Genomic DNA, 13,362 nt, shown 5'->3' with positions numbered 1-13,362 from the left:
CTCCCCCAAATGAATTTCAAATTAGCTCCTCTTTGGGGCTGTTTGCTCAGTGAACTTTTGATGTCCTGGGTGCTCACCTTGGGAGGAGGGGCCGGGATCTCAGTGCGCAGTGCCCAGTGTCCATCGAGGACTAGTTGATTCACTTCCCATGTTTAAAGAGAAGGATATTAGTTTTCAGAGTTGAATTTCACGTGTCCCCATGCCTTTCCCCACCATCTTCTTATGTCGAGAGGCCCCCCACCCCCACCCCCACACACACAGCACACATTCACAAGCAGGGGCAGCTTTCTTGTTTCTGAGGAGTTCATGTGAGTCTGGAGATTGGTGTTCTCCTTGAGGGTTGTCTCGTGAAAGGAGAGTCCAGACTCCTTGGCTGGGCGTTTGTGGCCCGTCGTGAACTGGCCTCAGCTTTCTCCCCTTCCTCCGTTCTTTTCGTCCTTCTGCACAAGCCTTTTGTTCAGTCTCCGAAGGGTTTTGCACTCCTCCTTCCTTCTCCTGCTATTTCTTCACGTTTCCAGTGTTTGGAACGCTCCCCTCCGTCAGCTGCTGTTCTCATCCTGTTTGTAGCTTCCCCATCCCTGAAGGCCCACTTCCCATCCCACCTTCTCCTAACGGTCATACTATTTCTGATATGCCTCCTCTGGGCCAGCTATCCTACTAAACCTATATATTTTGTTTCTCTGAGAGGTTAAAACAATCCTGTAAAATAATTACTATTATCCTTATTTGCAAATGAGGAAACAATCACAGAAAGTTAAAAAGTGACTTGAACCCAGCTATTCGGTGGCAGGGCCAGTGTTCTGGCTCAGGTCTTGATTCCACCATGCTGGCTTTCCCTGAAGTCTTCCAGATTGGACTAACTACACCAGCTGCCACCCCGCAACTTCTCTGAACACCTTCTTTTGCCGTAGTTGGGTGTGTCTTGTGTTTGGCAATCAATCATGTTTTATTACCTTGTCACGTTCTTGGGTTGCTAACTCATCTTTGGTGATATATCTTTTCTTCCCACTGAGCTGTGCTTTACAGGCTTTTCCTAATGTTTTTGTTTGTTTGTTCACTTTTCTTTTTTTTTTTTAAAGATTTTATTTTTTCTTCCAAAGCCCCCCAGTACATAGTTGTGCATTTTTAGTTGTGGGTCCTTCTAGTTGTGGCATGTGGGACGCTACCTCAGCGTGGCCTGATGAGCAGTGCCATGTCCACGCCCAGGATTCGAACCAGTGAAACCCTGGGCCACTGCAGCGGAGCGCGGGAACTTAACCACTTGGCCATGGGGCCGGCCCCTGTTTACTCATTTTTCTTGATGAATGATGTCCAGCAAGTGAGTTATTCCTCCTGGTTATTATATTTATATTTTTCTGTTTAGTTCCATTAGTTTGTTAACATCCTACCGTAATATTTGTCTCCACAGTAGTCTTAGCAAATTCTCCTCCCCTCCTTTCCTTCAACATTTTTCTCTTGAAAGGAGAGATGAAAGAAGCTCCATGTCTAGAATCTGTACACGCCCCCCCCATAGGAAAATTAAATGGTATGAATAGAAACCAGGCATTGCTGATAAATAATTGGGTACAATGAGAAGGATGCCAGTTTGGCTAAATTTGTGTGTTGTCTTTTGGACAAGGGCTAATTTGATAAAAGAATTATGAATGTAATCATGCTCTGGACCTGCTTGGGACCTCACTTCAAGGGTACAAAAAAGTGTCTCAGTGAGGTTCTGCCTGCCTTTGTGAGAGTATAAAGTGAGCATTCGTCTTGAGAAAGGAGAGCTGTTTCTGATCACCTTTTTTAGTTCATTGGTAGGGAGATAGAATTAAAATTGCTATAAAAGACTCCTAACCTAGTTCATGATGTATATATCGTCTACCCTGTAAACCTCCAAGACTTGGAAAGCTTCCCCGGCCCCAGAAATTCCCGTTGATTGCCACACATTGACCTTTTCCATTGACAATACTCGTTTCCATGAAATACATTGAAAATTTTGCACAGATGCAAAAGAAACAGAATGGGTTTCAAATTCTTTAGGTTCCTACAAATCATCACTAGATGTGATCGTAAAGTTAGAAACTCGGGGGCCGACCTGGTGGCACAGCAGTTAAGTTCGCATATTCTGCTTTGGTGGCCCAGGGTTCGCCAGTTCGGATCCGGGGTGCGGACATGGCACCTCTTGGCAAGCCATGTTGTGGCAGGTGTCCCACATATAAGGTGGAGGAAGATGGGCATGGATGTTAGCTCAGGGCCAGTCTTCCTCAGCAAAAAAGAGGAGGATTGGCGACAGATGTTAGCTCAGGGCTAATGTTCCTCAAAAAAAAAAAAAAAAAGGAAAAGAAACTGGGGACTGTGAAAATAAATCATGAATAAGAGTAGTGGTTATTGGCAGAATCTAAAACATGCATCTTCCATGCTTTGTGGGTATAGTTTCTACATTTTCTTGATCTCTGGCGCCGTTTTATGGGTTTGGTAGGGAACCCACTGAAGAGCTTTTCTGGGAGAAGCAGCTTTGTTGTGAAATGAGCATGTGAGTGTGACATTGTACTGTGGATCTCAGTGCAGCTTTTGGTGTCGGAACATCCTAGGCTACACACGGGGAAAAGGGGGATGGACCTCTGGTAGTCAGGGGAACTCCATAGGAAGTGCATCCCACTGTTTTATGTGCCGCTGGGGCACGTGCACTGAATATAAACAGTGAATGTAAAGTGAAGCTTGTTATTGGTAATCTTGTTGAGTCCTTTAAACCCGTGTTTTTCACACGGGTTTGTTATTAGTGGGCTGCGATATCTATTTTGTGGGTCTTGTGCAGGATTTAATAAATCTATTATTAAATGGAAGAAAATAGAACAGAAAATAACAGTGAACTGCACGTGGTAAAGATATGTTTCTATGAAACTTTTTGTCATTCCCACCCCCTCCCCCCCAACGCTATAAAAAGGTATTTTTCACTGTGGGTCACAAAGGTTGGAAAAGCTGTTGTAAAGCGTGTCCTTCAGCACAGGCTCCCAGGATGTCGGGCAGTGATGCGTGAGCCTTCCTGGGTTCTCGGCTGCTGCTGCAGATGGCTGAGACGGGGAGAGGAGAGAGAGAGGCAGCGCAGGGCTCTGGGGAGAGGCTGGCCTGGTGATGGAGTCGGCTGCCTTGGTGCATGACTCGTTGGGCAGATGTGGCTCACTGAAGAGCGTGGCCCGCAGTTTAGGATTGGAGACTGTTGGCAGGCTGTTTCAGAGCTCGAGGTAAAGACTGATTATAACGTCTTGGTTGAGAGGTGTAGAGGACCATATAGGGGAACATTTTTTTCTTGAGATTTCCTCTTATTTTCCTCCCTCAACTTCACTTGTATTTGAGGCCGTAGCTGAGCTCCTTTGAGATGTGGACTGGATGGACATCTGCCGTTTGAGGGACTGTCCAGCGTGTGAGCCACCCTCACTTCTAGAGTGACCTTCCATCGTTGCTGAGGAAGCTGGAGGAGGTGCAGACCTGTGGCTAGGGGTGAACTAGGTTGAGCCTCCGCATCCCTCCATCCCAGGGCTGTGAATCTGGAGGGAATGCTGCGGACACATAGGGGTGGCCCGAGATCATTCATGGAAGCGGCAGAGTCAGGAGTCCGGTCCTGGTGATGGCTCGTGACCATTGGTGGCCGTGCTAGAATGGTGCCTGGACCAGATGTCCCTGTGTTCTTATCTCTTTCCTGTAATTCATTTTTATCCCAAGGTAAGCAGAGCTGGTTTCTCTTCTTCGCACCCAAGAACCCTGAGTGGTGACACAGGTTAGTGCAGTTGGCGGGGGGGCTCAGGGTTCTTCCCTCCGGATCCCTCAGCCTGGTCTGACAGCGAGCGTATCAGCGGGAGGTTCTGTGCCTTTGCATCATGACAGTCTGGAAATACAAATTAATGAAAAATTAGCTGTGTTAGGGTGCAGCACAATATGGTTTCAAACATTTATAAGATAGGGTTTGCTTGTTTGTTTCTGTTTGTTTTTTAAATCTAAAAGTTTTTAAAAGCCTTGAGAACTGATTTCCTAATGAACTGTGAGTTTTTTGAGTGTGAGCCAGGCAGAAACTTATTTTAGATAAGAGATTGAGAGAAATCTTGAACCATCACAACAGCCCTGTAGAGTAGATACTTTTGTTAACCCCATTTTGCAGCGCAAACAGAAACTCAGAGTGGCTGAAAAACTTGCCTGAGGTCACACAGACAGCAGCTGTTGGACTGGGATCTGAACCCAGGTTAGTATGACTCCAGGCCCAGACTTCTGACTGCTGCTCCTCTACGAGGAACCTTAGAGGTCCTTAATACTTTTCCGTTACATACGCTTTGAGCTCAAAGGACTTCAGAGGCTGGCTCGAGACCAGGCAAGTCCTGGTGGAACTGGGCTGGACTCGGGCCTCTTTCTGACTGACGTCTCCCTTCTTGCCTGCAGAAGAGCCGGCGCAGACACTGTCCCCACGGGATGCTCCCTCGCCTCTCCGGGGTGTCTCCCTGTTTCCTGCGTGGCCCTCCTGGTCTGTGCGTTCCTTCCTGCACATCCATCCTTGTGGCCTCCCTTCTTCCTCACCCTTTTCCAGATCAGCTGCACCCTTCCTCCCCACCTTTTTGAATCTTCTCTCTTCCCCAGAGCTGGGAGCAGAGCCCTCCCGGGCTGACTGCTGTGTAGCCCTCTCCTCTCGCCTCCCCTAGTTCCCTCGCCTGGCTCAGCGTCCCCTCCACACTGCTTCCTCGAGGTTCCCCTTCGTTTGTTTAGCTTGCCGGCTGTCAATAGACTGTAGGGTCTTGGTGGGCTCCAATTTTAACTGTGGGGCTGCTGTAGCTTCCCCCAAACCCCTCTAGCAGTGTGGCCAACCGAAAGGGCAGTGCAACTGGAGGCCGAGAAACTTGTTGGAGCCTGGTCTCGCTACACACTGGCCATCTGACCGTGGGAATGTCTGAAGCTGAGTCTTCTCATCTGTGAAAAGGGCTGTGAGCCTCGAATGTGGTTATAGATGTGAAAGCCCTTTTCAGCTATGAAGTGCCATTTGAATGCAAGGTTTTATCGCAGTGGCACAAGTGCTTAATATGTATTTCAGGAATGAATGGTTGAAAAGCACATGAGGTGGAGACAAGCCCTTCTCCCCACTCCTGTGTCTGGAGTGTCTACTTCTGCCACCATAGTTTTGACCCCTGTATTCTGTGCTCTTCAGTAACATTATGGATGTAGTAGTGGTAAAAGAAGAAAAAGGAAAAAAAATAGCAAAGCACCTTGATATAGTGTGGCTTTTAGGAAAACACTTATTGACTTTAATTAAGCAAAGTACTGTATTTACTTTGACCAGGAAGCGTCTTGGGGAAGGGAAGGCGGGCTCACGGGGAGCAGCCGAGAGCCCTGGCCCATCGAGTTGGCATTGATCGTTTGATCCTCCCCAGAAGCTTATTGTAAATGAGGCAGCACTTACGGTTCTGGGCTATTCCTGGAATTGCTACTATAGTTAGAAGTGAGTTACTCTGTGTGGCGGGAGTAGCATATAGAAAAGCCATAATTCTGACTTTCTGGCACGAAAAAATGGCAGATTTTGTATTTGTATTATGTTGTCCTTTTGGCTGGAATCCGTCAGCCATGCGGTTTCTTGTGCTTTCTCAGAAAGTCGTTCCTATCTCGGCACAGCAGGGGGCCCGGGAGCGGCCCCGCAAGTCACCTTCCAGGCTCTTGTGAGTGGGAAGGCCCGGAGGCGAGACCCAAAGGGAAGCTGGGACGCTGTCCCCAGCTTGGTGTGTGAGGCCTCAGGAGGTTCCGTGCCCGTGCGGGGTGGGCCTGGACCAGCGCCCACCAGAACTTTCCTCCCATGTCTGTGGTAGTGGTGCCCGGCGGTGCGCGAGGCGTGGCCTGGACCGCGGGCAGGGCTGGACACCGTGCTGACCTTTGTCATGACGGTTCTTTCAGCCTCTGGAGGGAAGGGCCTTCGACAGGGTCAGCCTCCTAAGTGGATGTTAGACTGTGACAAGTACTGAAAAGCCAGAGAAGACGGTTGGTGCTGGGGGCACTGTAAAGCAGTTTCTCCTTGTGGAGAGAGCAGGGCCCTTGGAATCAGGAGTCGCGTGTTTGACCTCTGGCACTCCGGCGGGTCGGCCTGCAACCTCCCCTGCTTTTCGAGAGCACCAGGCGCAGGGCCCCACTGCCCGTGCATGAGATATTGCAGGTGTCTGTGTGTCCTGGAGTTCCCTCTCTTAGCTGGACTGTTCGATCATCTGTAATCGGTTTAACAGAATTTATGGCCAACATATTAAGGCTTATGCCTGCTGAGCTCTGTGTTAGGCACTTTATATGCATGAACCCGTTTAACTCTTAGCAGCTGCCTGAAACAGATGCTGTTTTTACCCCCCACCTCCAGCTGAGAGCCCTGAGGTTTAGGGGTGGTGAGTAACCTGCCTGGCATTCTGGTGCCTTGGAGGTGGGGAGGCAGGATTCAGCCCAGGTCAGCACAACTCCAGCTCTCTCTGCCAGCTGCTCGCCGTGTCATTGGAGACACAGGACGTGGAACTTGGACTTATGAGCAGGCTTTCACTCGCAATCCCTGTCTGTGTTTTTGTTCTGTAAGCAAGCTCGCAGCCCCCTCAGCCCCCTGCCCTGAGGCCCACGTTGCAGTGCCTCAGCACTTGGGCGTCTGCAGCCTCATTTGAAAAAGGCTTGGTAGGAACTTGATGAAGACTTTTTGAAAGACCTTTTTGCTCCTTACATCAGCCTCTTAGGCAGGATTTTCCTCTCAAGTTAATGGATGGGGAAACGGAGGCTCAAAGATTAAAGTGACTTGTTCCAGGTCACACTTGCTAGTTGTCAGTAGGAACCCACACACCCTGGATTATGGATTTTTCCATTGCATGATGTTGCTTACTTTGCTGTTACCTTCATCTTTCGTTTGAAGACTCTAGCTCTGTGTTGATCACCTACTGTGTGCTGGTGATGAAACCCTACAGAACGAGACAGAATCCTTGCCTCCTGAAGCTGCGTTAGTTTCCTCGCCACCCTGAAGACGAGGCTGAAATCGCTTCTTAAGGGTTAAGATCTTTAGTCTGAAAATTTCTTAAGGTATTAAGCAGCTGATTTCAGGGCATTTTCTAAATTACATATTTTTCTTTTCAATTTTCTTGGTTCATCCCTTAATTTATGAACATTTTGTTTGTATTTCTACTTCAGAAGTTAAAAGCTTTCATTGTTTTAAGGCATACATAAAGTAACTCACTGTAGGGGTGATGATTTCTGTAGTAAAAACAGATACCCGAAGTATTTTATTTTGATCTCTCATTGATTTTAACCCTCATCCAGTCTATTTTTACTGTAGAAATCTGGCAGTGGCCTTTGGCTCAGAGCAGCCGCATTCTGATGATCATGTTTGTGAACGTTAACCTGCTCTATTCTTATCTCCCTCTTCCCCGCTATTCAAAATTTAATTGTGTGTTCTTCCCTTGTCCCTGTATTTCAAAAGATGTCCTTGAAAATTTAAGGGGGTTTCAGTATCTTCAGACATCGATTTCTGAAATTTTGCGTCTTGGAAAATTGTTGTGATATCCCATTTATTACAGTTAGTCCTTCTTCAGACTCACAGAATTGTGTTTTCTTTCTGTTACTTTTTCTCTCAATCAGAAAGTATCAGATATACTTGTCTCTAGTGTAAAACTTTTGTAAACTAAAAAAATTTGTGAATCTATAAAATGTCCCTGATTTTCTTTTTTCCCCCCACGTAAAGTAGCATCTGCAAGATTGAGCAACAGAAGTAATCCTCTGTCATGGAAAGAAAGGCGTTTTCTTTCAAATCCTTGAAAATTTATAAGTAAAGTGGGGGGGGGAAGAATTCACTGCTTCATCAGAAGGTTTTTGATTGCTTACTTTTCTCCTTCCCATATTCTGAGCTGCTTTGTATTCATTTGAGTTGGGAATAGAACCTTAGGGAATCATGTTGTTTTTAAATGGTATTGCGTGAGTCCTACTGGTCGGTTTTTTTAGCATTCAAGATTTCCTTTTTGTATCTTGTAGCAGGAGACTTAAACTGGTTTCTTGGAATTATCCAAAGTATTTATAAACTGGTCTTGTTCTTTTACTACCTTCTAAAAACACGTAGGTAGAACATATTGTTTGGTTTATTTGGAAAGAAATGCTATTTGAATGAAGCCATTCCATAAATGCTGTAGCACCAAAAAGTGCTCGTGATCCTGCCTGAGGACAGCTGTAATTTTACGTAAAGTGGATCAGCAGTCCTGCATGTGTTAGAATGGTGCCTAGTGTATCTTTTGAGTGCTGTGTGGGTGTTTGAAAATTTTTATCGTTAGAATGTTGGTTTTCTGAGAACAGGATTTTGTTGTTATTGAACCAGTATACAGAAACATCATAGTAAATGCATATTGTCTAAAATTCTGTAGCTGATCTTGTTTTCTCAGAGTTTACTCTCTAGGCTAAGCATCACACATTGATACCATGTTATTGTCCTGTCCAGAAATAATGGAGGTCAGAGTGAAAATTAGATACAATGTGATTTCAGTGTAGTGTTGTTTGCAGTAGAGAAAGAATAATGGAAAAACCAAACTCTCTTTGATTACAGGTTTTCATAGAATCCTAGTTCTAAAAGAGTCCTAGTGATTTTAGTCTGACTCTCAAATCTTGTGTGAGGCTCAGAGCAACCCCTGACTCCTGAGTTCAGTAATGGGTGATCTGATGGCACATCTTAAAATCCTCTGTGAGTCTGAAAAGATTGGTGTCATGACGCTTCTGAGCGAGCCTGGGCCTGAGGGGGGGCTCGCAGGGCTCTTCCTGCTCTGAAAGGCTCTGAGTCTGTGGCCCTTTGCTGGTTTGGGGCAGGCTTCCTGATGCTCCAAAGCATGGAGTCAGTTTTGATTCCTTTTTAGCAGCAGCATGTAATGGTGCGCTGCAGGAAACCTGGGCTAGAAGGGCCCCAAGCCTGCTGTGGGCAAGTGCTGCCAGTGGATTGGAGTGCTCCTCTCCTCTCCAGGGCCTTTGCATATGCTCGTCCTTCACCCAGGCTGCTTTCTCCCCACCTCCCCAGACATCCTTACATCTCAGCTGCATATTACTTCCCTCTTGAGCCCCAGGCTAGATCGCTTTCCTTTTTTTATATGCTCTGTGTTTTTCCTTCATGGCATTTTAAGATCTTTATAGTAATCTTTTTCTGTGCATCTTTGTTTCATTCCATTGGTCCCATAGATGTAGGCAGGGGCCATATTGCTCTGTTTCTTCATTGTGGCCTTCTGGTACAGCTCAGTTTCTGGCATGAAGAACTGCTCAGAAATACTCGTTGAATAAATCTCCTAAATACGACATTTGAAACCCTGCTTCTAAGCTAAAGCAAGGCATTAGCATGCAGCTAATTTCAGACTGCTGCTTTGACGCAGGTCAGGATATTTATTCACATAATTAAAATGATTATGTTAAATTTTTTTAAATTTAATTTTTATTGGGTTAATGATAGGTTACAATCTTGTGAAATTTCAGTTGTACATTATTGTCAGTCATGTTGTAAGTGTACCCCCTTCACCCTTTGTGGCCACCCCCCACCCCACCTTTCCCCTGGTAGCCGCTAAATTATGTTAAATTTTTAAAAGCCCAAAGCATAGTGATTTGTTCTTTTAATCTTGTTAAAATTGTCTGTGTCGGGGCCGGCCCCATGGCCGAGTGTTTAGGTTCGCGCATTCTGCTTCAGCGGCCCAGGGTTTCACCTGTTCGGATCCTGGGTGAGGACATGGCACCACTCATCAGGCCACGCTGAGGCGGCCTCCCACATGCCACAACTAGAAGGACCCACAGCTAAAGAAATATACAACTATGTACTGGGGAGATTTGGGGAGAAAAAACAAGAAAGAGTCTGTGTCAAAATAGCGAAGTTACAGTTGTCACATCAAAATTCATCCTTGTGTCCCCTGCCTGGCCTCCTGTCACAGCACATGAGCACTCAGCAGTGTTAGCAGCAGAGTTAGCAGGGGGTACAGAAGATGACATCGTGACCCACTCACTTTGCTGAGTTCACGCTGCTTTTGTGTTTTCATTTGCGCTGTCTCCCGCTTTGATTGCAAGGTCCTGTGAGAATGCTGGCCTTGCAGCCCAGAGGTGACCCGTCCTGCCCGTCACCCCTTCCCAGTCCCCTCGCAGTTAGGCTGCCATGGAGCGCCTGGGCCTGTGCTCCTCCTAAAGCTGGAGTCTGATACAATGTGTTGAATGACTGGCAGAAAACTGACACAGTTATCTGTATTAACTTGGAAACCACTTTCAAATCACCAAGGGTGGTTGCTCCTTATTTACAAAAATAATTTGATTCTACTGTTAGAAAAGAGAATTTGTGAAAAGCAAGAAGGAGAGTTGTGAAAACAATACAGAGCTGTGGGTGTGAGTGTGGGTGGTGGTGAGGATGGGACCAGGGACTGAAGTCCGCGGAACGCGGTTGCTATTCTTGTGTAGCGTGAGTTCGGCTTTGAGGTGAGGCTGGGGAGATGTGCAGGAGCTTTGCTTGCTGCTGAAGTTTCCAAATAAGAATGGCTCAGAAAATGTTGGGTGAGCTGAAAGCATTGCTTGTCAGATTTATCCCCAGGCCCTCCCCCTGTCGCTGGACCTTATGTTGTTCCACCATTAAAATGAGGGCGGGGCAGACCGGGTGGGGCGGAGGGTAATTCTAGAGGAAAGGGAAATGGGAAATAAAAGCACACGTCCTCGGGCATCCTGAACCGCTGTTCACAGCCTCGGGAGAGAGGCTGTTGACTGGAGAGGCGCATGGTCCTCACTTAGGCTGCACAGGACGCTCTCCGCCGGGGAGCACAAGTCCTGCCTTCCTTTCCCGGAGCAATGAAAATAGTATGTCCTTTGATGTTGACACCCTGACCTGCCTCTCTGTCCTCTCACTGTCCTCATCAGTGTTTTGGTTTTCTTCCTTCTTCCTCCCAAATGCTTTTTCCTGCCTGTTTATGGTTTGGACTGCTTCCTTAATGAAAGTGTCCACTTATTTTCTGATGCAATTGCCTCTGCAGCCGATTGATTTATTTATCTTTGTCTTTAGCTCAGCTCTGAAGAGGCTTTGGAAAGTAGAGAAGAAAATCCAGTCTGCTTTTTGGGGGACATTGGACAGCCGAATAAATGCAGGTAAGTACATCTGCATATTTTTTTAAAAAGACAAAAAGGAAAATAGCTTTTAAAAAGAATAATAAAGCATCTTAAACCTGTAGGGCTATCTGTACTCTAATTTTAAAAAATTGATATTTTAATTGTTGTTCATTCCAAATGTTGAATGTACTGGTTTAAAAAAATCCCCAAAGTACAAAATTATGGGAAGTACAAAGTAAAAGTTAAATCTCCCTCGTAATCCCTCCTAGATATTCACCCCCATTAACAATTTATGGTCTATTTTCCCAGGTTATACATATACATAACCAAAAGGGTCATAATATATCGTGTGCTTCTTTTCATTTTGCAGTAGGTCATGTGCATCTTTCAGTGCTGGTTCACATAGCTGTGGGTTATCCTTTGTCATAGCTGCATATTATTGTCTGTGTTGCTATGCCTTATTCTGTTTAGGGAGTCCTCTGCTGTTGCACTTTTTCGTTTCCTCTGTTGTAAATGGTGCCATGTCTTGGACGTCTATGATTATGTATACTCGCCTCATGGTTTCCTTAGGGTGAAAGGGTGTAACACCGTCTTTGAATTCTCCCCCTGCTGGGTCTGCATAAAGTCTCGAGGGCAGAGGCGTGTCTTACACTGTGAAGCAGACTTTGGCTTCTCTGCTCTCTGTCTCTGTTTTTCCTTTTGTGGTGGAGTTGGAGCCCAGTGCTGGGTTTTAAACCACCTTACCTGACAGTTGATCTGAACCCCAGGAAGTGATGAGTTTAGTCTTTCAGCCTGGTTTCTGGAAGAGTCTGGTTTTCAGATTTATTTTGGAGATTTAAGGATAGAATGGAAGGCCTCTCAGTTTGTAGCATTTAGGGTGTCTAGTTCATGTCTCCCCTGTAAGCATGTCACCTCACCAGGCAGCTGATAGAACGAGCACGTGAATTTGGTGACGAGAACTGTGACTGCTGTCCACCTCTCTGACTTGCCTTGTTTTGAGGCGCTCCCTTGGGTCATTCTGCAAGCACCTGTTGTACATAAGGCTCTGTGCTGTATCCTGGGGATACTGAGATCAGCGATGCAGTCCTTGTCCTGAGGGAGCTCCCACCACTTGTGAGTGAGAGAGAGACACACACACGTGGATAAGATCATCACAGGTCAGTGGCATTAAGGCAGTGTGGGGAGTTTGGGAGGGGGCATCTAACTTAGGGGATGGGGTGGAGCTTCAGAGGGGGCTTCCTGGAGGAGGTAATGTCTGAGCTGAGTTCTAAGGAAAGTTGAAGTGTGCCATGAAGGGGGTGGAGTGGAAAGGCATTCCTGGTAAACAAGCAGATGGCCACATTGCAAGCATGAAGCATGCAGTAAGAGGCTGGCAGTGATAGAAGGGGAGGCTCGTGGCTAACTGGCCAGGTGGCGGAGGGCCTCTGTTAGGAGTTTGAGATTGGTCTGTACGTTAATGAGGAGCCTTTGGAGGATCTGGTCTGGTTATGGAGACTTTACTTTGGGGGCTAAGTGAAGGTTGGCTTGGCAGGCAAGAGGAAAGTAGGAACCTGGGGTCAGGGAAATGAGTTTGTAGGCCCTTGGTTGGTTGGGTGAGGGGAAGAAAGAGTGTGTAGTGCTTTCCCTTGTCCCCCTCCTTTCTGGCCTTGCCTGAGGCAGAGCTACTGAGCTGGGGTCCTTGATCCTAACTGCCTTCCCTTTGGAGGGGGCTCACAGGAGTGGCTGACTTGCAAGCTTCTAACCAGTGGCTTCTGACCTTTTCAAAGCAAAGCTTCCTGCCCTCATTCTGCTGCCACAGGGTGCTGCCCATCCTCCTGGCTGCCTGTGGGGTGAGGGACCTGGCTCCATCCATTAATTTTCAGACCCTTCCATGTGGCTCAGAAACATGAATGGTCGTCCTTTGTGTGCACTTTCTCAGAGCCAGCCACAGGCCAGGCTCTGGAGCAGGAAGATAGGTAAGACATGGTTGACCGCTCATGGAGTTCGCAGTTTAGTGGCAGAGAGACACAAAATTAAAAGACACTGTGATCCGTGCCATAGTCTGTTCAGAAGTTAAATGATTCCAGTAGAGGTAGCAGCAGTGTTAGTAATGGTAGCATCAGTGGTTCCAGAATGAGCCACAGTTTTCAACTACAACTTGTGTGCAAATAGAGAAAATAAATTTAAGCCGTGTCTAAAATGATTCTGATTTTTGAGAATAGGGTCTGACCATAATTGATTAATTATGCAATTAATTGCATAATTGATTATTTTCCATAGTTTCTCCTCTCGTAAGCTCTGGTGATTTGATTTTCAAAGAGGGAACGG

The 13,362-nt window shown here is 46.5% G+C and overlaps 1 protein-coding gene across 14 annotated transcripts in view; it reads left to right on the top strand.

Moving 5' to 3' along the window:
- JAK1 (Janus kinase 1) overlaps window positions 1-13,362 on the top strand; it is a 122,448-nt gene that overhangs the window by 63,551 nt on the left and 45,535 nt on the right. For 6 of the 14 annotated variants that reach the window (XM_044749345.2, XM_044749346.2, XM_070486472.1 and 3 more), the window contains exon 2: window positions 11,012-11,094. In XM_044749345.2, coding sequence (XP_044605280.1) covers window positions 11,089-11,094 — 6 coding nt within the window. In that variant the 5' untranslated portion in view covers window positions 11,012-11,088. Of the gene's footprint in view, window positions 1-4,133; window positions 4,214-10,614; window positions 10,810-11,011; window positions 11,095-11,975; window positions 12,213-13,362 lie in introns of those variants that run through there. The other 8 variants (XM_044749348.2, XM_044749350.2, XM_070486479.1 and 5 more) reach the window with 5 other exon arrangements.

This window comes from Equus asinus, chromosome 16, assembly GCF_041296235.1.
Source record: "Equus asinus isolate D_3611 breed Donkey chromosome 16, EquAss-T2T_v2, whole genome shotgun sequence".
NCBI classification, from domain to species: domain Eukaryota; kingdom Metazoa; phylum Chordata; class Mammalia; order Perissodactyla; family Equidae; genus Equus; species Equus asinus.
Note: the sequence above shows the minus strand (reverse complement) of the source record. Positions and strands in the feature narration are given on the sequence as shown.